This window comes from Arvicanthis niloticus, chromosome 9 (genome assembly GCF_011762505.2).
Source record: "Arvicanthis niloticus isolate mArvNil1 chromosome 9, mArvNil1.pat.X, whole genome shotgun sequence".
In the NCBI taxonomy this organism is placed as follows: Eukaryota; Metazoa; Chordata; class Mammalia; order Rodentia; family Muridae; genus Arvicanthis; species Arvicanthis niloticus.
The window spans coordinates 32,653,405-32,681,155 of NC_047666.1; the positions used below are offsets into that span (position 1 = coordinate 32,653,405).

The 27,751-nt window shown below is 41.5% G+C and overlaps 1 protein-coding gene across 4 annotated transcripts in view; it reads right to left on the minus strand.

The window, feature by feature from the left end:
* Nucleotides 1-27,751, minus strand: part of Adamts9 (ADAM metallopeptidase with thrombospondin type 1 motif 9) — a 170,572-nt gene that overhangs the window by 129,238 nt on the left and 13,583 nt on the right. For 3 of the 4 annotated variants that reach the window (XM_076940140.1, XM_076940141.1, XM_034512351.2), the window contains exons 4-10: nucleotides 10,266-10,555; nucleotides 7,546-7,629; nucleotides 7,329-7,444; nucleotides 6,243-6,283; nucleotides 6,023-6,128; nucleotides 3,363-3,509; nucleotides 2,025-2,166 (exon numbers count right to left, since the gene is read on the minus strand). In XM_076940140.1, coding sequence (XP_076796255.1) covers nucleotides 2,025-2,166; nucleotides 3,363-3,509; nucleotides 6,023-6,128; nucleotides 6,243-6,283; nucleotides 7,329-7,444; nucleotides 7,546-7,629; nucleotides 10,266-10,555 — 926 coding nt within the window. The remainder of the gene's footprint in view (nucleotides 1-2,024; nucleotides 2,167-3,362; nucleotides 3,510-6,022; nucleotides 6,129-6,242; nucleotides 6,284-7,328; nucleotides 7,445-7,545; nucleotides 7,630-10,265; nucleotides 10,556-27,751) is intronic. The other variant, XM_076940139.1, reaches the window with a different exon arrangement.

Below are 27,751 nucleotides of genomic sequence, written 5' to 3' on the forward strand. Positions count from 1 at the left end.
TGCATTTGTGTGTGCCCATGTATGTACATGAACATTTGCATATGTATGCATATAATACCATGATTATGTAATGAGTCATTTTTAAAATCTGGAGGTTGTGGGAGGAAATACAGAAAAAATACTAAAATATATTTCTCGCACACACAAAAATATAATAGCTAATTATGTTCCCATCATTACCAAATTAAGGGAAAAAAAACAATTCACAGGGAAGCTAAGGCCTTGTATATTCATCCTGAGTTCCAATTCCTTGTCCTTTTACTGGAGAGGTGACTCTCTTCAGCAATGCGCAAGCCTTCAGGGTTCTCTATGCCACCAGTAAGACACAGCATTTAAGCTTCTGATCGACGGGAGCCCACAGACACATCTTGCATCCTTCCTCTTCTACTGACTACTGCTTTTATCACTTACTCCATGGATATACTTTAACTATATCCATACTTAAAGTTAAATCCAAGGTATATTTTTTGTGTGTTGGTGTATGTTCAGGTGTGCTCACACATCCATGTGAGGAAGCCAGAGGACAGCCCCAGTGTCATCTTCAGTAACAGCATCTACATTCTTTGAGGCAAGGTTCTCAGTGGCATGGAGCTTATCAGTTAGGCTAGACTGGTTAGCCAGCAAGACACTGGGTTTTCCTGTCTCTGCCTCCCCAGCACTGAGATTAAGGCAGGGCTACCACACAGCATTTTCATACCGGTTCTGGGAATCAAACTCGGGTCTTCCTGCTTTCAAGGGAAGCTTTATTTATTTATTTATTTTTTATCAACTGAGCCAAACCTCTAGTCTCTCAAGGTATACTTTAAAAAGATAGTTCTAAATTCTTAACTTTATCTAATTATTAAAATAAACCATACTTAAAGCAGAAATATTTAAAAGTAACCAGAGATGTAATTTTTACAAAACAGAAAAAGAAGCCTCTAACCACCTGGATTTTTAGTACTTTTTTTTTTTTTTTTTTGGTTTTTCGAGACAGGGTTTCTCTGTGTAGCCCTGGCTGTCCTGGAACTCACTCTGTAGACCAGGCTGGCCTTGAACTCAGAAATCCACCTGCCTCTGCCTCCCAGGTGCTGGGATTAAAGGGTTATTCTTCTTTTGATCTTGAAGACATATGCTCTCAGTCTATTCTGGTGTATATTCCTGAGTACTGAGCAGTTTCACTGCGGTGTAATAGTTTATTAAAAGATGACACTAAAGTGTGCTTGATCCCTCAACCATTGACCTTCCCTCGTCCTGTGATGTTCTGAGACAGAGCTACTCGGCTCCTGCTGGCCTCAGGTTGGTTTTCTATCATTCTGCCACAGCCCTATCATGCCCAACCCAATGGCTTCATTTCTGTATGAGTGACAGAGAAGTAGATATCATTTTAGATGGAGTTATTTGAACTTTTAAATCATTTCTACAGAATCCCTGTATTTCCCAACCCACCAACCATTACTGAAGGCCCTCTTCAGCAAAACTAACACACATTCCCAAAGATACAGCCTGAGGCATCCCAGGACAAAGCATATGTCCTCTTATCTAAACAGATCCTTAACTCATACATCAAAATACCACCCAGCCACCCAGCCACTCAGCCAGCTAGATGATGATCAGAAGTGACCCAGCTGGTCAGAGAACACACCCTTGACAAGTTATGTCAGGGAACCAGGATTGGCTCTTGAATTCCTTGTACAGATCTGGAGGAGTCCCTACAATTCAGGTTACTTTTACAAGCTGAAGGGAATACAAGAAAAGCAATGAGCTGACCTCTTCAACCTCTGGCTCTCGTTCACACTCTCTGCAAGTGACAATGCCATCTCCCACTTGAGATGTCATAGGAATGCAATGAGAAACCCAGGTTAAACTACTGAGCTCACCATAGCCACAGCAGCTCTGACAGACACAATCGCTGACAGCAAGTTCATTCTGAACCTTCACTTGGGTTAACTGATTCAGAAGAGAATCAAGTGGGAAAAGGTGACCACAAACAAGTCCAGAATCACCGGTTGAGGGCAGAGACTACTCAGAGCCCAAACACTTACCATATATGGGCACACTTGAGAGCCTGGCCCAAAAATCAGTTCACATTGTTTATTCACGTTGTAGAGAAGGCCGGGCAGTTGGGAAGGCAAAGGATAGGTCCTGGATTCAGGTTCATTCAACAAGCACTCTCCATACCCAGTGCTGTGGGAAGCAGAAACATAGGGACAGGCTCTTGAAGGTCGTAGAGACAGGAGAAGACCACACATGCACCTTATGGCAGCAAGGTCTAAGCATCTTACAGCCACAACTATGTCTGATTATCTTTGCACTGGGCCTGGTCTGTAGCAGAAGGTATTCAGTAAGTGTTTGCTGAACAGTGAGTAAGGGCTCAATGACTCATAGCAAGATAGCATCTCAAGGCACCTGCTGAGAAGGAAAACATCAGCCCTCCAGTTTATCCAGGTTTCTGCAAAGATCTTTCCTGGAAAGTCTGCACCAGTAACAAAACCCCCTCCAACTGTGGTTGCAGAGATATAAACCAGTGACCCGAGGCAATTGCTTAACCTTCTGCACTTCTGGGAAAGGAGACCACTGAGTCTGTGATGTGTGGGCATTGTATAGCATAACAGGGTCTTAGAGGAAACTTAAAAAGGAAAGGACATAAGGAGGAGGGCAGAAGAGAGAGAGAGAGAGAGAGAGAGAGAGAGAGAGAGAGAGAGAGAGAGAGAGAGAGAGAGAGAGGAGAGAGAGAGAGAGAGAGAGAGAGAGAGAGAGAGAGAGAGAGAGAATATACCCTTACTTCTACCACATACTCTTTTCTGGCAACCCCATTCCTTTCCAAGCCTCGATTACTAGGTTAGCAGTGCATAAATATTTGGGCCCTTCATCATCATAGCCCTTTCCAAAGGCCTGAATAAATTTCAAAGCATTTATACAAACACAGAAATATTTGCATAGTCCCTTTACAAACCCTGCTTCGTGCTCAGATCAGTTTGTAATTTTCCAAACATTGGCAAGGCTATGAACTAACAGATGTTATAGAGTAATTTTTTTTCCTCCTCCAAGGAATGCTAGCAAGAGCAACAAGACAAAAAGAATGCCAGATTCTGTGTTTTCTTTTCCTCCATGGCTTACTTCATATAGACCAGACACTAGAGCAGCGGTTGTCAACCTTCTTAATGCTGTGACCCTTAAACACAGCTTCTCACATAACGGTGACCTCCAACCATAAAATTATTCTGTCGCTGCTTCATAACTGTAATTCTCCTACTGTTATGAATGATAATATAAATGTCTGATATGCAAGGCATCTGTTATGCCACCCCAAAAGGGTTGCTATCCACAGGCTGAGAATTGATGCACTAGAGGCTGTGACTAAAAGAGAGCTTAGGTCTTACTCTAAGAACTCAGTGATGTACTTCCGACTGCACTTGGACCACATCCAGGGGTTGGTGTAGAAGTTCAGTGTTGGTGCCATGACATGCTGGGGGCTCTTAACACCTTCTTCTTTGCATTTATTGCTGTCATCGTGAGGCATGTTAAACCTAAAGTCAACGAAGCAATGGCGAGAATGTCAGAACACACCAATGGTTCATGCTGGAGTCGTTGCTTAACAACTTTAAGAAGAAAGTATAACCGATGGTCTGTTGTGCTGTGGATAAGAATCTGAATGTGCAGAATAAATTATAAGACAATTCTAGATGGAGCAGAAAACACCAGAGGATTTTTTATCTAATTTGAAAAAAAAAATGCCTTTATCGGATGCAGAGAGGTCCGCACAGGCCGTTTGTTGGGTGTGAGTTTGCATTTTGGAATTGCAGAGGCTCTGAATGTGCAGTAGTTGGTGCTAGACTACAGTGGTTGGGAATGCTAGTAGACAGCTAAGGGGTGATCCATAGAGCAAGATTTTGGCAGGATGCTATACTGTCATCGATATAAAAAATAAATCCGTGTCATAGATGGAAGCCAAGCACTTTGTGATAAGAGGATCCCTGTGGGCCTTGCATCTCCCTTTTTTTTTGGGGGGGGGGGGTCAGGGTGACAAGTGATATACCTGTGTTTATCAAGTAAAGTGTCATTATGAAGCTATATAAAGTGTGCGCATGAACTCACAGGGAGTGACACAGAGACCACAGGCCAGCCAGCTGAAGGTAGAGATGGCAAAGGGATTCATGAGCCAATGCCAGCTCACAGGAACTGGCTTCCTGAAAACCCAGGCATAAAAAGATTCTTAAACTCTTTCCCGTTTTGCCTGAGGGGAGGCCGTGGAGCACCGCCAGTGTCCTCGGGCTGTGGCAGCGTCCTTCACACATACTTTCCATTCTTGGCTTCACCAGAGGAAGTGGGGGAAAATGATAGCATTTCCTCAACACGCACCCCCTCCATGACCCACATGGCCTTCCAGCCCAGGCAATTATCCACCAGTTGACAAGGTCACGGGGTCATCTTTTCTCTCTGGGAAAGGCTGCTGTCAATCAGAACATTGAGCATGTGGTTAATTTAGCAAGGAGAGAGGAATTCCCTTCCCCAGTTCATGCTGAACTCAGGAAGTGTGAGTGAGATAGAGGGGTGTAGACCTGTTTCATATAAAAGAAAAATCTGGACTAGAGCCGGTGCATCTGCTCCACTATTTCTTTTGTGTTCTGTTTCTTTTTTTCTTTTTTAAAAAAATGTGGGTTCTTCAGTTTGCCAGTAGAGATGGAAAAATGTGATCTGTATTAGATGAATTTGCTAACGGGTTTTAATATTGCAGAGCCCTTTTCTTCATAGCTTGCAGGTGCCACCACAACACTGATTCTAGCACACCTCAAGCAAGAAAGGCACACAACCCTACCTTGCTGCTCTGTGGTGGACAGGAGCTGGCCTCTACTCCCAGTTTAGCATAACTAGGTAAAATGGGGTCTATTCATTTCCTCAAACAAGTAACCAGACACTTATTTTCATTTAAACCAGCACATCTACTCACTGCTGGGGATGTAATAAGTATTTTTTAAATATTTACTGACCCATAGTACCTGAGACTGTTAACTGCCATTTTACACTAGACCATGCATTCAGTGTTTTGGATGTTTCATCACTCATTAGATGCAGTGAACAGTACTATTGACCCACCATGCATCACACACCCACAGGTACCATTCATTGTGGATGGAAGGTATTTAGGGAGAAAAACAAACTTGTTTTTATACGCAATGGGCACAGATCCCGCCCCCAACTCAATGTGATATATATAACAGCTATTTGTGCTGTAGTAGGTATTATGAGTCATATAAATATTGTCTAAAGTATATAGCAAAATACGCACAGGTGATGCTAAAATTCAATGCCTCTTCATCAAAAGGGCTTGAGTATATGTGGAGTTTGGTATTTATGACAGGTCTGGTAAGCAGCCTCCTACAGACAATCTACCGTTTGTAGATGAGCAAGTAAAGGATAGAGAGCTTTCACTGCCTGGTCAGTTCAGGCCGTATTATTGTTACTCATACAGGGAACCTGGAAATATAAGTCATCTTGAAGATTCTTGGCATTTCATGACTGTCTTGGGAATCAGAAGGACCAAGGAGATGCTGACTAAATCTGTGTGGCCTGCCCACACTGAAAGCTTTGACTACATTCTAAACATTAAATCTCTAATCATGTTTCCTTAGGAGAAAACAGCAAAGATGTGTTCTTACAGGGCTGAAAGGCACTGGAGGAATTAAATTTGTGAGTACGGGCATGCATGTGTTTAAGTGTGAGCAGACACTTTGTTCCATCCCTAGTACAGCATGTACAAGAGGTCTTTCCTGTATTAGAAGGAATCAAAATGCATCTTTCTTTGAGTCCCCAGTAGTAGGGGAGAAATTATTAAGTCTTTGCACTTCAGATATAAACAGTTCAACCAAAGGCACACAGAACTGGGTCTGAAGACAGTGGATTGCTTTGACTCAATTTCTCACAAAGGTTCAGCTCTTTCAATCCTGTCAAATCTATTCTGAAGTCTTGGCTCCGCTAACGTTAAGAAAATACTCACTGGTAAAAAACAAAGTTTTAGGAGACTGTAAATAGAATGACTTACACATGGCCCAGCTCGTGGGCTATTGTGAAAGCTGTGCTCAACCCACTGTCTTCACTAATGGAACAGCTTCGGTAGGGGTCACAAATGGTCCCCAATTCAGCAAGACCTGTTAGAAGGGATGGGGAGAAACCAAGGTGGATTTACTTTCAAAGCAATTATGGTTCAAAAGAGAAATATCGAGGGAACCAGTTTAGCCATGGAGACATGTATGAGGACTCACCTAAGGTGTCACATTTGTCCTGAGCTCTGCAGATATCCTCCCTACGAGCAAAACAGACTTAGGCTTTGACAACATCAGAGTAAAGATCAACAGTAGAGAATCCCACAGAGACTTCTAGTTCCTTTTAGGGAAGGGATTAGCAAAAGGCTAGCTAACAAAGTTGGGGTTTTGCAATGCCCCAAACTTTGTGAAGCATGGATTTAAGGGTTAAAGGTTACACGGAGAAGTCTACTGCTGTCACCAGGGGAGCCACAGCACAGTTAGATGTCCTCCACCTGGCCTCAGAAATGCTCTCTTCAATACTCTAGAGCATGAGACTGCGAAGTACTCACTGATTTGCACTTAAGTTCATTTAAGAGAAATGACGGTCTGGGAGTTGTGGCTCAGTTGCAAAGTCCATGTACAAGGGCTGGGCAAAGCCCTGGGTTCAATTCCCAGTAATGGTTTGTGGGACAATGGGAGTGTTTATAACTGTCAGAGGTGGTAAGAGAAACCACAAGAAGAGAAACCAATAAGCCAGCACCTCTCTGTTGCCTTGTACATTTCAAAAACACCCTTTGAGAGTAGCTTACCATATAAAAACTGAGAGGTTTTTTTATTTTTAAAAATTCCTTCCTTCTGGCTTCTTGCCAAAAGAAAAATCGTATCAGTTGGCAACACTAGCCCCAGGTTCTACACGGCTGCTACAGGCGAGTGTGATTAGCTGCTTCCCTTGCTGTAGAAGGGTATTTGATTTTAGGCCTGCCTTATAGACTGAGTGTTCATGTGGCATGTATACTATAGAGATTCTCGGCCAGAGAGGTAACCCCCTTCAACCCTCAGGGCACATGTGGCAGTGTGTGGTGACCCTTCCGTTTGTCATAGTTGAGAGGAGACAGTGCTACTTGTGTGTGTGGAGACCAGAGTCAAGGGATGCTGCCAAAAGTACTGCAGTGCTCAGGGCAGCCAGAGCAACAAAGAATTAGCTGCTATAAATAGTCCATAGCGACTACACTAAGAACCTCCCCTGGTAGGACTGGCTATCAGCAATGCAGGACCCCTCCCATTGCTGACACCAAGGATCCAAGGAACCAGTGATCCATTTACCTTGTGACCAGAACGGCTGTGTCATGCTGAATCCCACCCAAGTGGCTCTTGGAATGCTGCCACTGGCAAAAGTTCTTTAATGTTGACTGGGCATTGAAATTTATGTAAGGTCCTTCCTAAACACAGAGAAGAAGTGCTCTTGGTCTATGCAACAACACCAATTAGATATGCCATTTCGGATACAGATAGAAAAAAAGAGAAAAATAAACTTTATTACCTGTTCATTATGAATCACAACTAAGTTCACAATAACAATATTAATTAAATTTCCAATACTTGAGTCTTTATAGATAGAAGCTACCTGCAACCGAGATAAATTTTTCAAAGTTAATGGTGGACTCTCTGTGTAAGCAATAAGCAATTCACTTCTTAGGTTGGGCTCCATCACTTCCTACGTTCTGTGCAACACATGTGGTCTACGGTTCTGAACGTTCACTGTACAAATATTGACTTGTAGCCTCATTGTAAAATTCATAGATGAATTCTTTTTTTAAGATAAAAGCAAAAGCTAGCAAATTGAAATTCTGAGATATTCTCCTTTGAAGCTGAAACTGCATCATTGTATGACTTACCAGTTATTTGTCCCAAAGCATTATATTACTTTTTCATTAAACACTTCCCTGTCATTTGAAGTCCTGGGTTCCTACATAAATGCTGGTACACCTCCCTCATGCTCATTGTCCATTTATAGCCTCAGCAGCAGTGTAAACTGGTTTTGCACTGTTATTATTATTAATTTATTTATTTATATATGTCAGCTATGTTAGCTGGTGCTTACCATAGACTAGATTCTGCCAGAAAGCTGGATTTGTACTTAGTTCCCACAGCAAAACTCTGGGCTAGGCACTATAACCATCTCTTTGAAACAAGAGAGGTCACGGAGGCTCAGACAGATAAAGAAGTAACTAGCCTAAGGCCATATAGCAGCAAGCAGCCGAGTCAGAAGTTACAATCTAGGTCATCTGACCCAAAAGCCAGGTCTGTAGTCAAAATCCTCTGACAACAGTGGGATGGATGTGGAGCTGGGGCTTTCGAGGTCTGTTTAGGTTTCCCCTTAGTCCCCTGGGTATGAGAGGGCTGAGTCCTAGAAGACATGCAGGGTTAGAACTGAGCAAGGGTGGGAGGAGGGGAAGATGGTCCACAGCCGTGAGTAAGAAGTAGGACAGGAGGTGGGGAGGGAAGAGGACAGCCTGAAGCAATAGTTTACTTCCAAGCCTGGTGGCTTTTCAAATGCACCTGGGAAATTCCTTCTAAGTAAGCTGTCGTTCAGGTAAAGAAGGGTTAATCCATCAAAGAAAAATGAGTGACATCGAATCTTTGTGCACCACTGTGTATGATTAATTAAAAAGAAAACCAATGTATAGGGACTACATGAAAATGTCCCCTTGCTGCTTGAGTAAAAGTTGTGAAGTAATTTCTCTGTATCTCAGAGAGTTTGGCTCCAGGATTGCTGAGGATGGGGAACACACAATAGCTCAGGCTGCCTCTGTAAAATGGTGTATTACCAGCACAAAGCCTGTGGACAACCATGGTCTGTCAATCATCTCTAGGTTACTTATGAGAGCTAACACAGTGTAAACAGTTGTTATGTCATCTTGATTATGGAATGAAAAGAAATTCTATGTGTGTTTAACATAGATGCATTTTTTCTGATGTATGTATGTGTGCACGTGCGTGTACATATATGTATGTATGTGTGTGCACTTGAGTGCACAACTGTGTATGTGCATAGAGTATTTTTCCTCAGGAGCTGTCTACCTTGTTTTTTGAGACAGAATCTCTCACTGGCTGGGAGCCTGTCAAGTAGGCTAGGTTGGCTGGATAGCAAGCTCTAGCTGTCTCTGCCTCCCCAGTGCTGGGATTACATACATGTGCATACAACATGTGTGCTTTTTACATGTGTGCTAGGGATTGATTTCAGGTCCTTATGTTTGAGAGGGAAACACTTTGACAGCTGAGCTACCATCCCAGCTTTTCTAAATATTTTGGATACATAGTTATTTGAACCAGTAGAAACTGGATTTTGAGAGCTTAGTGTGGAAAACACTTATGTAAACTCTTTCACCATAATTATTGATATGATAGTATATGGACATAAAAATAGATTAAAATTAATTTTTATCTGTTTTGTTACTGTCTTTAAAATGTACTGCTAGAATACTCAAAATTCAGAATGTGAATTAGATTATATTTTTATTGGCCATGCTGGTTAGGAGCAGCAGGAACTTTAACAATGTTTGCTTCTGGGAAGGAACTGGGAAGGTGCAGGGAACATGTATGTACCAAAAAGGATGCTTAGTGTTAGGTTCTACTTGATTTTCTTATCATGCAGATTTATTGTGTTTCCAATGCAATACAGGAGCAGAAAAATACAGAGATTCCTAGGCTTCTCCCCTGACCTACCTGATTATAACCCCTAGTAAGATGCTTGACTAAGCAGATAAGTTTTTAAAAAGCATCATGGATGACTGAGACTCCAAACCAGCATTGCATAGTACAACAAGGCTGCGCAAAGCTCCTTAATTAGGCAGAAAACACGAGGCTCCAGAAAAATAAAACAAACAAACAAAAACCAAGCTGAAGGTCACACACAGCCTCTAAGGCACTTGCTAGCTGACCCTGACCATGGGCAAATGACGTAACTCCATCCAGAGTCAGTGTTCTTATCTATAAAATGAGAATGATAATTCAACCTGAGCCAAACAATGCTTTTCAAGTAACAAGTGCAACATTCAGAGGAGAACCAACACTCAGTACTGATATCTACTGCCTTCATTATAAAAAGGCAGCCAGTGAATAACCACATGCTCTCTTTGGTCATTTACTCGAATGGCTGAAATGCCAGCCCCAGTTGATACTACAAGCAGAATAGGAAAGAAAACCCATCCTCCAGCAGCTTAGTCAGTTCATGAATCATTCTCTCTTTGGTATACTTACAATGGACATTAAGGTTAAAATATAATGTTGAAGGTTTGATCCATGGTATAAAACCATCCTGTGGTCAGCCACTACCATCACTTCTACAAACCGTGGATAGGACAGAAAGCGTTTGGTTCTTTTGGGATTCCTTCTGTCCCTTGTGCTGTTTGTCCTGTTGCTATAACCAGAGAACACCTCTGTTGTCAAGCCGCTCTTTAAGAGTGCCACATCGTCAGCCAGGCTATTTCTCTTTCTCCGTTTCCGCATTCTGGTTTTCTGCTTGTCTTTACTGTGGCTATTTTTGAGTTCTGTAAGAAATCAGATGGCATTCATTACACATCAGCCTCCACTTAGGCTAAAAATTGTACATGCTTTAAAAATGATGCCTTTAGGTGCTAGGGAGGTGGCTCAGGTAGGAAACTGTTTGCTGTCCAAACAGGAGGACCTGACTTTGGATCTCTAGCATCCATATAGAAAACCAGATTGGTTCTGAGAACTGAAATACCATGACTGTGTAGGCAGACACAGGTAGATCCCTGGAATTCTCTGGTAATTGGTGAGTGTAAGGTCCAATGAAAGACACTATCTCAAAAAATAAGATATAGAACAACTATAAAAGATACCTGACATTGACCTCTATCTTCTACAAGTATACACACACATACACACATGTGCATGTATACCTGGATGCACGTATTACGTGCATCCGCGCGTGTGCGCGCGCACACACACACACACACACACACACACACACACACACACACACACAAATAAGTAAATAAATGCCTCAATACTCAAATGACATAGAAAATAAACTACAGACTATGGGCTATATAAATATAACCCAAGCCACACTCTCACTGACATGACTTTGTCTGACTGAAATGACTACATCTGGAACTAGCTTCCCTGGGAAACTTCAACAGATGCATACAGACTAGCCTAGAATATCAGGCCTGGGTTAAGGGAAACGGTAGCATATGCCTCCTTCCATTGGGTAACAAAAGCCTTGTGATTCCTTTTTAAATATTATTTGTTTGTCTGTTTATTTGTTTGTTTGTTTGAAACCCAATGATAGACAGCAGGGAGAGGTCTGAGAAGTAGCAGGCTAACAGAGAATATAAAAGACACTAGAGAACAGATTAAAATGTCCTATTTCTTTCTCAGGTCTCCATCATAGTGAAACAGAAGAGTCACTGCTATTTGATGTCTCTAAATTTGCAATTAATTTATCTCAATGACCAGTAAAGGAAACAGATTCAGGGCAGAGTGTGGGCCAGGAGTTGAGACTACAGCTTATGCCAGGGTAGCTTGAGGCATCTCCAGGCCTCCTGAGTTTCAGATTTTCTGCAAAGTGTGGTCCACGGTGCAGCAACCTTGTAAGGGCCTGTAAGCTTATTGGGAAAGGCACTCTTCTGTCCTACTCAGGCTTAGGTGTGTGCATGCACCCATGGAAGCCAGGCTTAAACTATTTCTGAAGAACTTCATATCAAGCTCAAATATTGAAACGCACCGTTCCATTTTCATATCACCAACCACAGAACAAACAGAATACATATAAAAGGGCCTGCCAAAACACATTTTGAATAAAAATTGATCTAATCAGTTACCTTGCTTATCGCTCATAAATGTGCATTCATGTTATAATGAAGCAGAATTTCATGACTAGGAAGTATGCTTCAGTGCCTAGGACCTGAGAAATGATTCCTTTCATCAATACCAAAGATACAAATGGAAAGGATAAACTCTAAGTGGTTTCATAGTTCACAGACCTGAGTATTTGACAATTATACCACTTGCTTAAAGAATTAAACCTGGGACATGCATTGGGCCAAATTAACTATTTTGATTATTAAAATGGTGAAAAATAATGTCAAACTGTCAACAGGCCCTGTGTAATGCAACTACAGAGAACACAGCTAACTCAAAACCTGGGACATGAGAGCATGCAGCATCAGACACATCCTCCTAGTTTCTCTTTCAAGTATAATCTCAGTATACCAATGCCATATGGGCTAGGCTGTTATTCAGGTTTCATATCACCAGATGAATACGGGACAGATACTAATTAGCATCTTATATAAGCCAGGCATTGCACTTTTGTGACTCTTAGGCTTATATATAATCTCAAATACCATACTACTTTTCAAATTCAGAAAATGACCTCACTTTTTATAGATAAAGAAATTAATATCAAGAAGATGGGCAGCTGACCAAAATTACAAAGCAGTGAACACCAGTAAAAGGACCCAGGCACGTGTCTGACCAGCACCCTAAAATATACTGGTTATTTGGCAACATTTTCAACAGCTGAAGATTAACCATTACCAAAGCAAATCTGAACAGGTAGCAAAACAGCCATGGATATTTTTTCAAAAGAGTTTGCTTTTTGCATTAGGTGAATGAAGCATGTTGAAATGTAAAATTATTCCATACATTAAGACAATAATTCATCTATTTTGTAGGAAATACTCCTTGCATAATGTCATCTGTGAATATTGTTTTGGAGAGGGTGTAAGGATGGGGCATATGTGTACATGAATGTAGAGGATAGCAGAGAACCTCATAGAGTTCCTACGATCTTTCCACCCTAGTTTTGAAACATAGTCTTTCTCTGGTACCTTGTGCTCACCCAAAAGGCATGACTGGCTGGCCAATGATCTGCCTGTCTCCATTTCTCCACTGCTGGGGTCACAAGTGTACACCCCTACACCCAGACTTTGTTTTGGGAGTTCTAGGCATTGAGCTCAGGTTCCTGTGTTTATTGAAAGGGCCAGACTTCTAATTTGAACTTTCCTAAGGATTTGACCTTTGAGTCATTAGAAGACACTGTGCTGAACTTTACTGTGTCTGTGAAATGACAGATATCAGCCACAAAAGACCACATGTTACATGACTTCAGTCATATAAAATGCTCAGCATCTGAACACATGCAGAGCTAGAAGGCAAAGGAACAGTTGCTTCAGGCTGGGGATGTAGGGAAGACAGGAAGAGGGAAGTGACCATGGAAGAAGGAGAGCATTTTAATCTCAGTTTGCTAAAGCAGACAGTAGGATTTTCACCTACGTGTGACCCCAAGACATTGATGATGATCACACTTATGAATACATTAAGGGAGTGATTTCTATGGTCAGAGAGAACTGTGACTCAGTAACATTGTTTCCAAAAGACAGTCAGAACAACCTATGTTTTCTTCCATATTTCAGTGTTTCGGGTTTCATAATGGGGTCTTTGATTAATTTAGAGTTGATGTTTGTGCAAGGTGATAGATATGGGCCTCATTTCATTCTTCTACATGTAGACATCCAGTTTTTCTGAAACCATTAGTCGAAGATGCTGTCTTTTCCACAGTGTATATTCTAGCATCTTTGTTAAATATCAGATACTTGTAGCTACATGTACTTACCCACAGGACTTGCATTTGGTTTCATTGATATTTATTTTTGGCCAGTACCACTCTGTTTTTATTACTATAGCTCTGTGATATATCTTAAAAGCTGGAGCTATAATCCCTCCAGCATTGTGCTTTTTTTTTTTTTTTTTTTTTTTAGATTACTTTGGCTATCAGTGTTTTGTGGTTCCATTTGAATTTGGAATTTTTTCTACTTCTATAAAGAATGTTGTGGTGATTTTCATAAAGATTGCATTACATTTGCAGATGACTTTTAGTAGAATGGTCACTCTCACAGTATTAATTCTGCCAATCCAGGAGCATGGAATCCCTTCCCATCCCCCAGTATCTTCCTCAGTCTCTATCTCCAGAGACTGGGAGTTTTCACCGTAAGAGTCTTTTGCCTCCTCGGTTAGGTTTATTTCACAGTATTTGAAGCTGTTGTGAATGGGACTGAGTTCGTAATCCCCTCTTCAGGGTGTTTCTTGCTGATGTCTAGAAAGATTACTCATTTTCTAAGTTGATTTCACATCCTGCCACTCGGCTGAAAATTTCAGAAGGGCATTCAGAATAGGATTCATTTTCCCAGGAACTAAGGCCAGTCATTGACAGATTAGACCTTATAAAACTAAAAAGGTTCTGTACAGAAGTAATCAATAGAGTGAAAAGAAAGGCCAAGTGTCTTTGTCCACTATGCATCTAAAGATGATTAATATCTAGCATACAGAAAGGACTGAAAAAAAATAGGGTCAAGAAAACAAATGAGCCAATTTAAAAAGTGGGCTAGAGATCTGAACAGATTGTCCTCAAAAGAAGAAATGACAATGACTAAGAAATATCTCAGAAAGTGTTAACATCTTTGCCAATTAGGAGATTAATATTAAAACTACTCTGAGACTTCATCTTCAGGGAGAGTGGCTAAGCTCAACAAAATGAGAACAACAAATGCTGGTGAGGCTGTAGGGACAGGGGACGTCACAGTTGGAGGGATTGCAAACTGTCTAGTCACTAGGGGCATCAGTATAGACAATTCTCAAAAAAGCTAAAACTAGATCTAGCATATGGACCATTGTACTCCACAGATCCTTGCTTAGCCAAGTCATAGCTCATCTACTCAACGACAGTCAGGGAATGTAAACAGCCTCATGTCCTTCACCTGATGAATAGATAATCAAAATGTATAGCATATTCAGCTGCAAAGAAAAATGAAATTACAAGATTTGCAGGTAAACAGAATTAGAAAATATTATACTGAATAAAACCTGGGCATGGTGACACACATCTTACTCTGAGCACTCAGGACACAGAGGCAGGCAAATCTGAGTTCAAGGCCAGGCTGGTCTACAGAACGAGTTCCAGAATAGTTAGAAGAACACAGAGAAACTCTGTCTTGAAAACCAAAACCAACCAACCAACCAACCAACCAAACAAAATGTTATACTGAATGAGGCATCCCAGACCCAGAAAGACATATGTCTTCTTTTCACATGGATCTCTGTTCCAAATCTTTAGATGTAAATGTGTGCTTGGAGTAACAGCAGACACCAGGAAGTAAAAAGGAACCACCAGGATCGGAGAAGCAGGGGGAGAAGGAGACACAGAGAAGGGAATAGCTACATGTGGGGGCTATGAAGTGGGGAATGGGAAAACAGGGCAGGAAGTGAAAATTACCTGGGATCGTGTGTGTGTGTGTGTGTGTGTGTGTGTGTGTGTGTGTGTGTGTGTGGCAATTATAATTAAAAAATAAGGGGTCACAAGTTTGAGGAGTGGGAGAGACTTGGAAGGAATTGGAGGAAGGAGAGGAAGCAGATTAATGTAAATACAGTACACATAGAATTCTCAGAAAATAAAAAGTAGCTGAATCTGAAAAAAAAAATGTGTCACTAAACCTGCTCATTTAGGTCACAGTTTTGAAGGCTGGAAAGCTAAGTCCAGGCAGCCAGTTTGTCTTCTGGTAAGGTCCTCAGGATAGCATCATGGAGGAAGCAATTGCTGGAGATGAGAGACACCGGGAATTCACAAGGGACCCAAAAGAACTATGTCTTTTTAAGGGTAGTGTCCCCAGCAGCCAGGCAACCTTCCCACTAGGTCTCACCTAGTAAAGCCTTCACGTTTCACACTGCCTCACTGGGCTGAGATCTGAACGCACCCACCTTGGAGGGACAAGCCACAACTAAACTGTAGCACTCTACTTTAAGCATTAAGGAGAAAAATGTTTACTCTTGTCCGAAGAAACTTAGGAGTGGGAAACTCTGACCTCCAGGCCCTACATGAAGGGAGGTAAGAACTGATTTTAAAAATACATGCTCTGACTTCACAGGCACACACTAGCCCACTCTTCCTAAATACAAATAAATGAAAAAATGGAATAAATATTAAACCAAATTGCTTCTTCAGAACACATTCTCAGGAGCGATAGTCCTCAGCCTTTCACCCACTTCACTTTCCCTCCTCATGAGTTAGAACCTTATCTATTGATTTAATTAACCCAACTAACTTCCGGCACACTGGTCATTTTAGCAAGCTACCGAAAATGTAGCATTAGAGCCAAGCATGTTGCTGCATGACTTTAATTCCAGAACTCAAGAGGCAGAGGCAGGAGAGTCTTTGTGAGTTCTCATCGAGCCTGATCTAAATGGTGAGCTTTAGGACAGTCAGGATTACATAGAGAGACCCCATCTCACCACCACCACCACCACCACCACTACCAACAACAACAACAACACATAGAGATACTGAGCCCAAAATACCTACTCATTCTCTAGCCTCAAAATAGAAGGGTAGTTCTCAGCCAAGGAGAACACTCTCTGTTAGGATTACAACAAGGTTCGCACACACTGCTCGTTAGTGGTCTTCTAGCATAATACAAACAAAGGTCTCGTCTCAGGAATTTACAGTGTCACTCGGTTTACATTTTATAAACATGGACTAATCAATTTTATTCTCGTGGGAAGTGCGGTATCGATGGCCAAGTATTGGTGCAATTTTCTCCTCATACATAGCTTTGTATTTATCGTTACTTTTCAATAACATTTTCATTTGGATTTATATACCATTAAGCTCATCCCTTTGGAATGTACAATCCCCCTCTGTGTGGGTGTGTGCATGTGCTCTTGCAGGTGCCCGCTACCTCATATATAATGTATAAATACTCTACTACTGAGTTTTACCCAACTTTAGCCCAATTCAGTGGGGTTTAATCTATTCATACTATTGAGTCATTACTGCCATTGTCCACTTTTAGAATTGTCTCCAAGAGACACTCTATACCTATCAGCAGTCACTCCCCCACTGTTCCCTTTTTCCTACGCCCTACCAATTAAGAATCTATGTTTTGACATCTATGGGTCTGCCTCTTTGGGCATAGCATATGAACTGATTTGTACATTGTGTAGCATTTTGTGTCTAGAGTCTTTCATCTCATTTAACGTTTTCTTGTTGTAGCATACATCTGTATTCTACTGCTTTTTATTGCCAAATGGCCCACTGTAAGGAACATATCAACATGCTTGTCTATGTGACATCTGGGTGGACAGTCAGCAAACCAACTGAAGGACGCTGATATTTGGGTGGGTGTATTTTCATTTCGAATGTATGAATATATACATATACATACATATATACGTGTATATATGCAGAAGTAGAATTTCTAGGTCACATGACAACTCTACATTTTACATCTTGAACAGCTATAAAATTGTTTTCAAAGTACCTAGTTTTCTTCTCTAATTCTAAATTTTTAAAAAATTGCATCATTATTCTGAATGTAGATATACACATATACATACATATACAACTGTATACATAGATGTATATGCAGGAGTAGAACATCTACGTCACATGATAAGTCTACATTTTACATTTTTAACAGCTTTAAAATTGTTTTTAAAGGTGCCATGTTGCCTCCTGAGGTTCGAATCAAAACCTAAGAAACAGGAATCTTTTTGCATGTCTTTTTTGTCTTTAAACAGTCTTGGAAAATTATGCTCATTTACTTTGTCCAGTAGCTTATAAGAAACCTGACCTCATTTAAACCCTACCATAGTGTGTTGATTCTTCTGAGAATCAAGGGCATGTCTGAGAAAATGTAATTTTAAAGCATTACGAATCTCATATGTGCATGTAAACAGATTCTTTGCTGGGTGTGGCAGGGCATACCTGTAATCCTAGAACTTTGGAAGTAGAGAGAGGAGGATTTGGAGTTTGAAGCCAGCTTGTGTGTGTGTACACATGCATGTGCACATGTGACAGAGAGAGAGAAAGAGAGAGAGAGAGAGAGAGACAGACAGACAGACAGACAGACACAGACAGACAGACAGACAGACAGACGGAGACAAAGGAGACAGAGGCAGAGAGAAAGACAGAGACTTTCTGCCAGGCAGTTGTCTTTCCTGTGACTACAGCCTAGGTACTACAGTTCCTGAGGGCAATTCCTAAAGCTAAGTTAGTGCTGGCTTTTGCAATCATTTTGGCTTTGATGCCATCAAATGGAAAGTACTCCTTTGCCACCAAACACCCTGGGATCTAAGGACTCACACAGAGCGAGGATACATCAGGGAAGCCCCACTTGACCTTGGGCACATCCCTGTGTATCTCTCTGTTCTCCTGGAAAACAGTATCTGTTTGGAGCTCCTTTGAGGGATAATGGGCGTTTATGAATGCAACATGCTAACTCCTGCCTGGTGCACAGGAAGGAGTAAATAAATCCTGTCATTATTCTTGTTTGCTATTTTTAAACCAGTCATAAAAGTATAATATGCGTTTTAGAATTTAAAAGGAACCATTTAAGGTAGAGTGACTAAGTGCATTTAAAAATAAGGCTCTGGCTTGGGATAATGATTTCAGCGATGTTTGTCCTCACAGGCAGGGCAGGCAAGCAGAGCACACGGCATTTCAGGCCTGACATCACTGTACATTATTGTGGATGGGGTAAGAGGGGTGTGACAGAGGAACTGAGGGTGGCCTTCTATCTCCTAAATGAGCAGAGAAAAACAAAACAACATTCCTGCTTCCATTTCAAGTGTGTTTGAGAATTAAATAAGAAAGTACTTACAAGAAACTTTTCTTATAAATTGGAAGTTTAAGACATTATCTTGGGTACCTATTTCATGCCTAAGTAAGTTGAAAAGGACAAAAGGAACCACAGAACAATTTTAAAACTGAGTTCAACTCTTAAAATCTAATATTGTAAACATTTAGGATGCATCATTATGAAAAAAAAACCATTTTACAACCAAATTTTGGTGACATTTGCTCATACATTGTTGAAAACATTTTAAGTAAGTTTCATTTTACAGTGTGAGGAAATGCTCATTTTGCTACTAAAGAATTGGAGTTATTTTAGAGAAACCACACACACACACCCTTGTTACTTAGTGGCTACTCACTAAAGTGTTTCTGCCAGCTGGGGCTGAGTGGAGCCAATCCAAACGTTAATGTTAACAGTTGGGAGGTTAATTACTGCTGTGCACTTTCACAAGCTTATCAAAGTTTAACCGAGTGTTCTTAAGGCACAGAGTGACCTTGTGACTTCATGATCTTGGTGGGCTAAGGAATCACATGGCAAGGACCAAAGGGAGGCCTCAAGAATAAAGCCCCACTCCTTTCTGTTCTGCCAGAACTTGGCCGAGAGAAGGAAGGCTGGCAGCCATCATTACTGTCCCCCACTTAGATACTGGAGTTAGTTAGGTCTCGCCTTCTGTTCCTGCTCTAACTTCCCAGCTGCCATTCCTTGAACAATTTCTTGCTGGAAACCTCAGTTTCCTCATTAGTGAAATAAAGATAACAATAGTAAACATACAAAAGGAGAATTGTGGATATTAAAGGAGACAGTACATCAAATTCTTTTAGAGCAGGGCCCTGGAAAGCATTAAATACATCCACTTAACACTGTAATATAGTAGGTACTATTATACCGACAGTATAGAAGAGATCTCTTCTTTTTTAATTAATTAATGTATTTGTTCACTTTACATTCCAATCTCAGCCTTCCCCTTCTCCTCGCAACAAGAGAAGCAGTTAATGCACTGTCCTGAGTTACTGCAACAAACACGGTCACGTCTTAACTGACCTAGGAGTTGAAGACACAGCACAGAGCTGACTAGCCTCTGCCATCTTAGTTCTAGTTGGAACTAGAATCCCAACTATTGGGGTCGTGGTCAGAGACACATAATGAAGCCTTCAGACAGAGACTAAAAAACACAAGAGAGAAAGTTCTATTGGGTCAGAGGAGTAAGAAGTAACAAACAACAAAACAACACAACATGGCAAGGGGAAAAGGGAAGAAAACAAAAACCCCCAAACCATCCATGGATATTTCAATAAAGTGCCGCGCTTCTCGAATGCAGGTGCAGAAAGAGTTAAGTGAGAAGCAGGATGTTACAGGGGCATAAAGCTCCCAGTTGGTGTGAGTGGGAACCAACATGGTTTAATCATTCTTCAAGGGCTCTCACTGTGCTGACTTCAAAAGTAATAATGGGTCCTGAGACACTCTCATGATTATGTTCCCAAGACCAGTTTTGTAACCAATTATAAGCTATGTTAAAAAAAAAAGAAAAAACAAAACCAGGAACAAGAGCAAAAGCACCGTGTTCCCCACTGTCAAGGGACACATGCATGGTACAGGCAACTCATGGGTTCAAAATATAAGGGCACGAGAGACTTTGGGGCAGAGTTTGGAGCAGAAGACCTATTTTTGGCTACCTGAATAATGAATAATTCATGTCATATTCTCAAAAACAAGTTAATTAGGTTAAACATGGCATCTAATATTGACATCTGAAACTTTCTCTACACATATAAGCATTTGGAAAGCTCAGAGACACCATTTATGAAGGAAAACAGTTTACATCTATTTAATCACTTTGTGTGTGTGCGCGCGCTCGTGCATGCACGCAAGCACATGTGCAAGACAGTGTGTACACATGTGTGCACGCATGTGCAAGAGAGAGAGAAGTTATGATATTTTTGCCCATTTAGAGAAGGGGTGGGGACTAAACACCTTGGGAAATACAACAGGACAGAGGGATGGCACACAGAGAACTTTCTTTACAAGGAGAGAGAAGTGTGTGTCCTGGGAAAAAAGCTCAGTGAATCAGCAGTGGTGGCTCTGGGCTAGGATGCTCCTGGATGCTCTGTGTGGGTTTTGTCTGTGTGAGTTACTGTACTAGGCATTTTACAGAGATAAACTCCATTATTCCTCACAAAGACCACTTTGATAGGGGCTATTAATTTCAGATCACAGATAGAAAACTGAAGGGTACTCGAAATAATTCAAAAAGATATTTCCAGAACATCTACTTAGAAAACATAGGGAAGATACCTGACAGTACAGGCAGAGGCAAGAACTGTCCGAGAAAGGTTCCAATAGTTCAGGAAATAATCCCAAGAACTGACAAATGGAATCACACGAAATTTAAACATTTCTACACAGCAAAGAAGAGCACACAGCAGAGAGAAGTGCAAGTTAAGAGAACTCGTGTGGGGACACACACACACGCACATGCACATGCACACATGCACGCATGCACGCATGCATGCAAACACATGCATGCATGCCTCCCCTAGGGGATGACAGAGGAAAGAAAGAGAAGAAAGAGGAGAAAGGGTGAGAGAGTGAGAGGGAAGGCTAAGTGATTATAAGACATGAAACTGGACCACAAGAGGGCTGTGTGGTGGTTTAAATGAACAATGTCCTTCATTCTCCACAAGCTCTGATATTTGAACGCTCGATCCCCAGATGGTGAGGGTCGTGCACCTCACTAGGTATCCACACACATACTCATAAATAAATAGTTTAAGAATAAATCAATGTTAGTAATATAGTCTACTTAACACACCATGTCTGGAGCATATCTAGAGAATTACCACTTTAACATGTAGCCTTAGTCTCATCCAAGATCAGTTGGGGATCACAGAAGACAGAGACTTCTAGGCAGTTTGCAAAGTACATGCAGGTGGCAGTGGGATTCAGGAGTTCAGATGTGGGGTGAGCATTCAAAGGGACTGTGTTCAAAAGCCAGCCTCTCGCCTGCTCTGTGTGAGCTTCCACCCACACCACTTTCTCCTTACCTATAAAATGGAAACACCAGCCACTCTGTTCTGGCATGCTGGCTAGTTTTAAGTGACTGGAGATGTACTGGATGTTGAAACAGGATCTGTACCCGACAAAGTGCTCTAGAGGTAATAGCTGCTGTCACTTTCCATAGAAGAGAGCTGCCTTGGGGTTTCAGGAACCAGGCAGCTCCTGGGGTTGGTGCAGTTAACCCATGAGTGCAGCTCGTGGGTGGCCTTGGATGCCTGTGGGGGAACCAGGTTTCCTTTCCCAGAACTGAGATTAAAGAGCTCGTAGGACTGCAGCACTTTAAAAACTCGGACCACATCCCAGAGAGCATTCCTGGTGAATTCGATTGGTACAGTAGGAGCCTCCCAGGGATGCCTTTGTATAACAGGGCTTGCAACAGAAACTCTTTCCCATCACAGGGTGTCTGTTCCACTGGGCAGGGAAAGGAATAGTTTGGAAGTGGCTTCCTGTATTTTGATGACTATCAGAACTGTATAGCCATAAGCCACTTTCCTCAGTGCCCTGGCCTGGTCTAAAGAATTCTGCTTTTTCTTCTTTCTTTTTTTCCTGTGTGCGTGTGTGCGTTGTGTGTGTGTGTGTCTGTGTGTGTCTGTGTGTCTCTCTGTGTGTATGTATGTATGTATGTATATGTGTGTATATTATGTGTGTTTGTGTGCATTCACATGTTCATATAGATGCACATATACATATGTTTGTATATGTGTTGAGAGCAGAGGACAGCATCTCTCTTCTTGAATACTATCTTGAAGAGGTCACCTTTAATCTTGTTTTCTCACTGAATCTGGAGCCCACCAATTTGTCCCTATCTCCTAATTCTGAGGTTACAGACAGGCTACTGAGTCTGGCATTTTAGGATGAGTGCTGGGGGTTGAAGCTCACATAGCCACACTTGTGTGGCAACACTCAGTGACCAAGCCACCTCTCCAACACCCAGCCCCTATTTTGTTATTCTTGAGTTCTAATATATATATATATATATATATATATATATATATATATATATATATATATCTTGCCTGGACAATTTAATCTTTTAAATGAACTAAAGGGTAGAAAAAATTCCTCTGTGGGTTTGAGACAGCTTCTCTAACAATCTCACAAATTTATTTTTAATTACCCTCACACTTACATCCAAACTCCAGTTTGCTCATGGTTTTAAACATTCCCTTTCTGGGCACCACCCAGAGGCAGCTTTCCCTTGTGTCACATCCCAGAAAGGACACGGGCCTGAAAACCGAGGCCTATCTTGGGGACTTAAAGCTGACATTCATCTTACCTATGGTATCCTGACCTTGATCCTCTCAGTACAGAAGAAGTGGAACACGCGTCTTTGTATTATATAAAAGTGGACAGAGATAAACAAATGAAGTCCTTAGCTTCAAAGTCAGTAAAATCCAAGGGTCTTTCTTAGCTACTGTCAATCAGAGACTGATGTCAATCAGAGACCATGTGTTAGAGAATTGTCTAGTTTGACAGTAAGGTGGTCAGATCTTCAAGGTTCTTAGGAATTCCATTTTCTTGCTAAGACCTAAGCCAGTTCTCACAAGAGTTATTTTAAGCCCTGAATTACCTTACAGCTTCTGATCTGGTGATCTGATCTCTCTCTGTCTCCCACTTTCTCTTCTGTTATGATGTCAGTTTCTGCTGGGCCCTCACCACAGGCCTACCTTATGGCTTCCCAAATTATAACCTATTTCCTGTACATGCTATCCACACTCAGCCATTTCATTATAGTAATGAAAACTAGACCCACAGAGAAGATATGGGGGGAATAATTGCAAAGAAGAGACCAACATAAAAGAGATGGTTTTTAGCTAATATTAAAAACTATTTCTAAAAAAAAAAATACGTCTTCAGTATTAATTATACTGAAGACGATACGGTGAGGTTTTTTGTTGTTGATGTTTTTATTCTTGACCTAACACATATGATAGTTTTAAACAAATCACTTCCATTTGTATCTAATATGACATCAGATGTGAGGATTAGCAGTCAGCTTGGATGAGAGAAAGTGATGTACAGGTAAAGAACTTGCAGAGCCCAGAGTAGGAACTTCCAAGAGTAATAGAGTTATATGTTTGTTTTTCCTCCTGCTCAAACAGCCCATGGTTGGGTGAGGCTTACTTCTACTGCCAAGTTTTCTGCACAGGTCTGTCTCGTTGCTTCCCTGGCTCCTTTGATCTTCCTATGTGCACACCTGTTCATAGGTACAAAACAGCATCCTTGGGTCTACAGCCAATGTCACCCACATTCCTAGCACACAGCACAGTGGATGAACACTGAAACCATACTTCTCGATGCCAACCAGAAATAAAAACATCAGCACACCCATCCTGTAGTAGAAACTGCTTTTGACAAACAAACCCTAAATAAGCCTCTCCTGTTCCATTCCTCTCCGCCTATTCTTGACAAGCCCCTGACTTTCGCTGCCATGGAGGTCCATGAGAATGTGAACACCGAAGTGCATCGAGCACTGCCAGAGAAAGGGAGAAGCTGCCTGTGAAGCATGTGTCTGCAAAGGATGCAACTTTCGGAAAAGACAAGCCTCAGCCCAGGAGACAACACTCATAGAAGCTGTGTCTGATAAGGGTCCTATATCCAGAATTTATGAACTCTCAAACTTTAATAGTGAGAAAGAAGCATTCCTGTTTCTAAAAAATGGAAAAAATGTGTAAATAGTTATTTCACCAAAGATACACAAATGGCGAACAACCCCAAGCACAGATGCTCAGTACCAGTAGTCATGAGGAAATGCAAATTAAAATTGCACAGAGACTGTTCCAGCCTACTAGATTAGCAAAATAAATAAATAAATAAATACATAAATGAATGAATAAATAAACAAAATAGAATAAAATAAAAATACACAAGATAGCAAGTCCTTGTAAGGACTCAGAAAACAGACTTTCACACCCTACTGTAAAATGACACAGAGCTTAGTAAATTGGTAGTTTCTTACAAATTATATACACATTTATCATATAAGCCCCCTCCCCAAGGCATTCATACAACTGAAATGAAAACTATATTCATGCAGAGATTTGTATTCCAGTGTTTAGAATGGCTTTAATTTGCAACAGGAAAAACAGTGTTCACCAATTGCATAATGGATGAGCATTACATCCATAAAATGGAATAGTGTTCCATAGTAAAAGGGATGACTGGCTGGGTAGATGGCTAGTAAAGGCAGCAGTGTGGGTGAATCTCAAATGCAGTGACCTTGCTGATCCTGTTTGTGGAGTATTACTGGGCAAAGAGAGCCTAATACTATGATATCATAACATTTCCGTAACTCACACAACTGTCTGCTGAGAAGATGACTCTTCTGGCAGGTAAGTTGTACCTTAAAATAAAATGGAAGCACAGATACTGGGAACCCAAGAGGAAAAGTCAGAGGAGAACTCATCTAAGCCTATACTGAAATCAGTTTGAACTCTCGCCGCACACAAGCTGCATTTTTCAACATTCTCTTCTAATATCACAGAGAACAGGTAACAACAGATGAAAAAGGAAGATGCACCCCAACTCAGCCTTCGCTTGGGTCTGTTCTTTCCAGAAATCCACCAGCCCCATTACACAGCCAACTCAGCATCTCCCTGACTCCCTCTCTGTGACACTTCCTATTTATTGAGGATTTGCATTCACACAGAACCCTCATACAGACATCTGGTCCAAACATTACAAAAAGAGACATGAGAAAATTTACCTGCAAATGATTCACCCAGAGTGAGCACCATATCAACTCGTCAATGGTCTGATTATCCTAAAGAACCAAAACTTGGAGGATACGAAGTTATGGAATTTAAATCCCCATGGTATGATAAATAGCTTTTCATTAAGCCAATTGTCTAATCACCTCATATAAAGAAACCCAAGAGACAAGGTCTTGCTTTGAAAATAGCCCATCCTGGATAATGGCTGAAAGAAGGGTCCTCATATCAACTCCCAAGAGCTCCTACTCCCACCAGCAGAAGCCCTCTGACAATTCTCAGGGTCCTTTTACAGAAACACGTGCATCCACACTCAGTTCCGGTGGCTTCTGGGAGCATGAACACACTAACAAGCAACTGCATTACCTGGTCCTTAGCAGCAGAAAGTGATATCTGAAGTATAGCAGGAAATCCCAAGACCCTGATGGGCAGGAGACAGGAAATACCTGACCCTAGCAGCAGTAAGGGAATTGCATCTTCCAGGTCTCTCTGGTTCAGAAACTCAAAATGCTCTAAGCAAGGCACAGGAGAGTCCTTCTCACATCACAGAGAAAAGACGCCTCCTCAGGTCCAAGCCTATCTTGCCACTTTACATTTCTTAGTTCTTCTGGGAAATCCCAGGTGAGGGGCCACCCTGAGCTGCATAGAAGACAATGAGAAGTACTATGAATTTAGACTGTTTCTATTGGGAGGAAAACTTCAAGAGACAGCAAGATAAGCAAAGCACACACACACACACACACACACACACACACACACACACACACACACTCATATACACATTAAAACGAAGTAAAACAAAAACAAAACAACAGCAACAATAAGAGAAACCCAGCCCAATGCTAGGGAGATGGCTTGGTAGGTAAAAGTCTTACCATGCAAATATGAAGGCATAGTTCAGATCCCTAACACCCATGTAGATGCTGGACGGGCATGGAGGCCTCTCTGTAATCCCAGCATTTGGGAGGTAGAGATCCCCATGGCAAGCTTGTTAGCTAGATTAGATGAACAGAGTTGGTGAGCTCCAGGTCTAGTAAGCAATTCTGCCTTTATAAATTAAGTAGAGAGTGATTGAGGATAACACCTGACACAAATCTCTGGGCTGTCTACACAAGAACACACATGTACACAGGTGCCCACGTAGGTGAACACATACACACACACATAACTCCAAGAAACAGCAAGATAAGCAAAGCATAGATACACACACACACACACGCGCACACACACACACACACACACACACGCACACACACACACACACACTATCACCACACAAACACACCACCAACAACAAAAATACCCAACCACACTTTCAGGTTTTTTTGCTTTACTAAATCCCTCCAAAACTATCAGAGGCTCTGTGTGATACCTGCTCTGTCGTTGAGGGCTGGCTCCATATTTAAATTATTGTGCAGCAAATTGGCCAGGATGAAGCATAGACTAGAGCACGTAGACAGAAAACAGACAAACAAACAAACTGGGACAGGTTGAGCAAATCTAGAACTACATGGCAATTTTTAAATCAGCAATGAGAACAACACAAATGCTGTTGAAGATGCAACCACCCCACACTATGCACAGACCCACACAATGCACAGACCCACACAATGCACAGACCCACACAATGCGCAGACTTTGTGGAGATCCCAGTCTAACCAAACAGAAAGGAACTGGGCGACAAACAGCTATGACTTACTGTAGGTGCTGCTCAGGTGCTGTGGAGCAATCAGTGTTAAGTTTGCTTGCCACAGAAAATGTATTTCAGTTACGTAGAAAAATTCCCTTAGTTGTCCACATTGAGATAGAGATGGAAAGTCATGAACCTTGAGTTCACTTTAAAACATTCCAGGAAAAAAGCAAACCAACAGGAAGTAAGTGGGAAATTCTTGATTGCTATTAAATATAAATGGTGTGTTCATTTTGCTCTCACCTCTATTTTATGTACACTTGAATATGTTCATAATAAAATGTGTAGGTTTAGAAGCTGCCTGTTCTGATTTCACAAGGTGAGAGATGGAGATGAGAGGGGGCTGCAGAAAATGTGTACTAAAAGAGAGTCGGGTTGGCTTCAGTCTAAGAAACTGATTAGGCCACCGTGGACCACCATTAACCCAGGCCCTGACCAGCTGCCTCAGGGTTGTTCATAAAAGGCCTCTGAGGGATTCCTGAGCATTTCACTGCTCTGGGGATGCTAATCAGTAGATTGATGCTAAATTCTTACTGGGATCCCAGAAGTTAATCTGTAACAAGCAGACACTCCAACAGGGACATGCTAGTGTAACAAAGCCACTGGGTGTCCTTACAGTCTCAGTGAGAA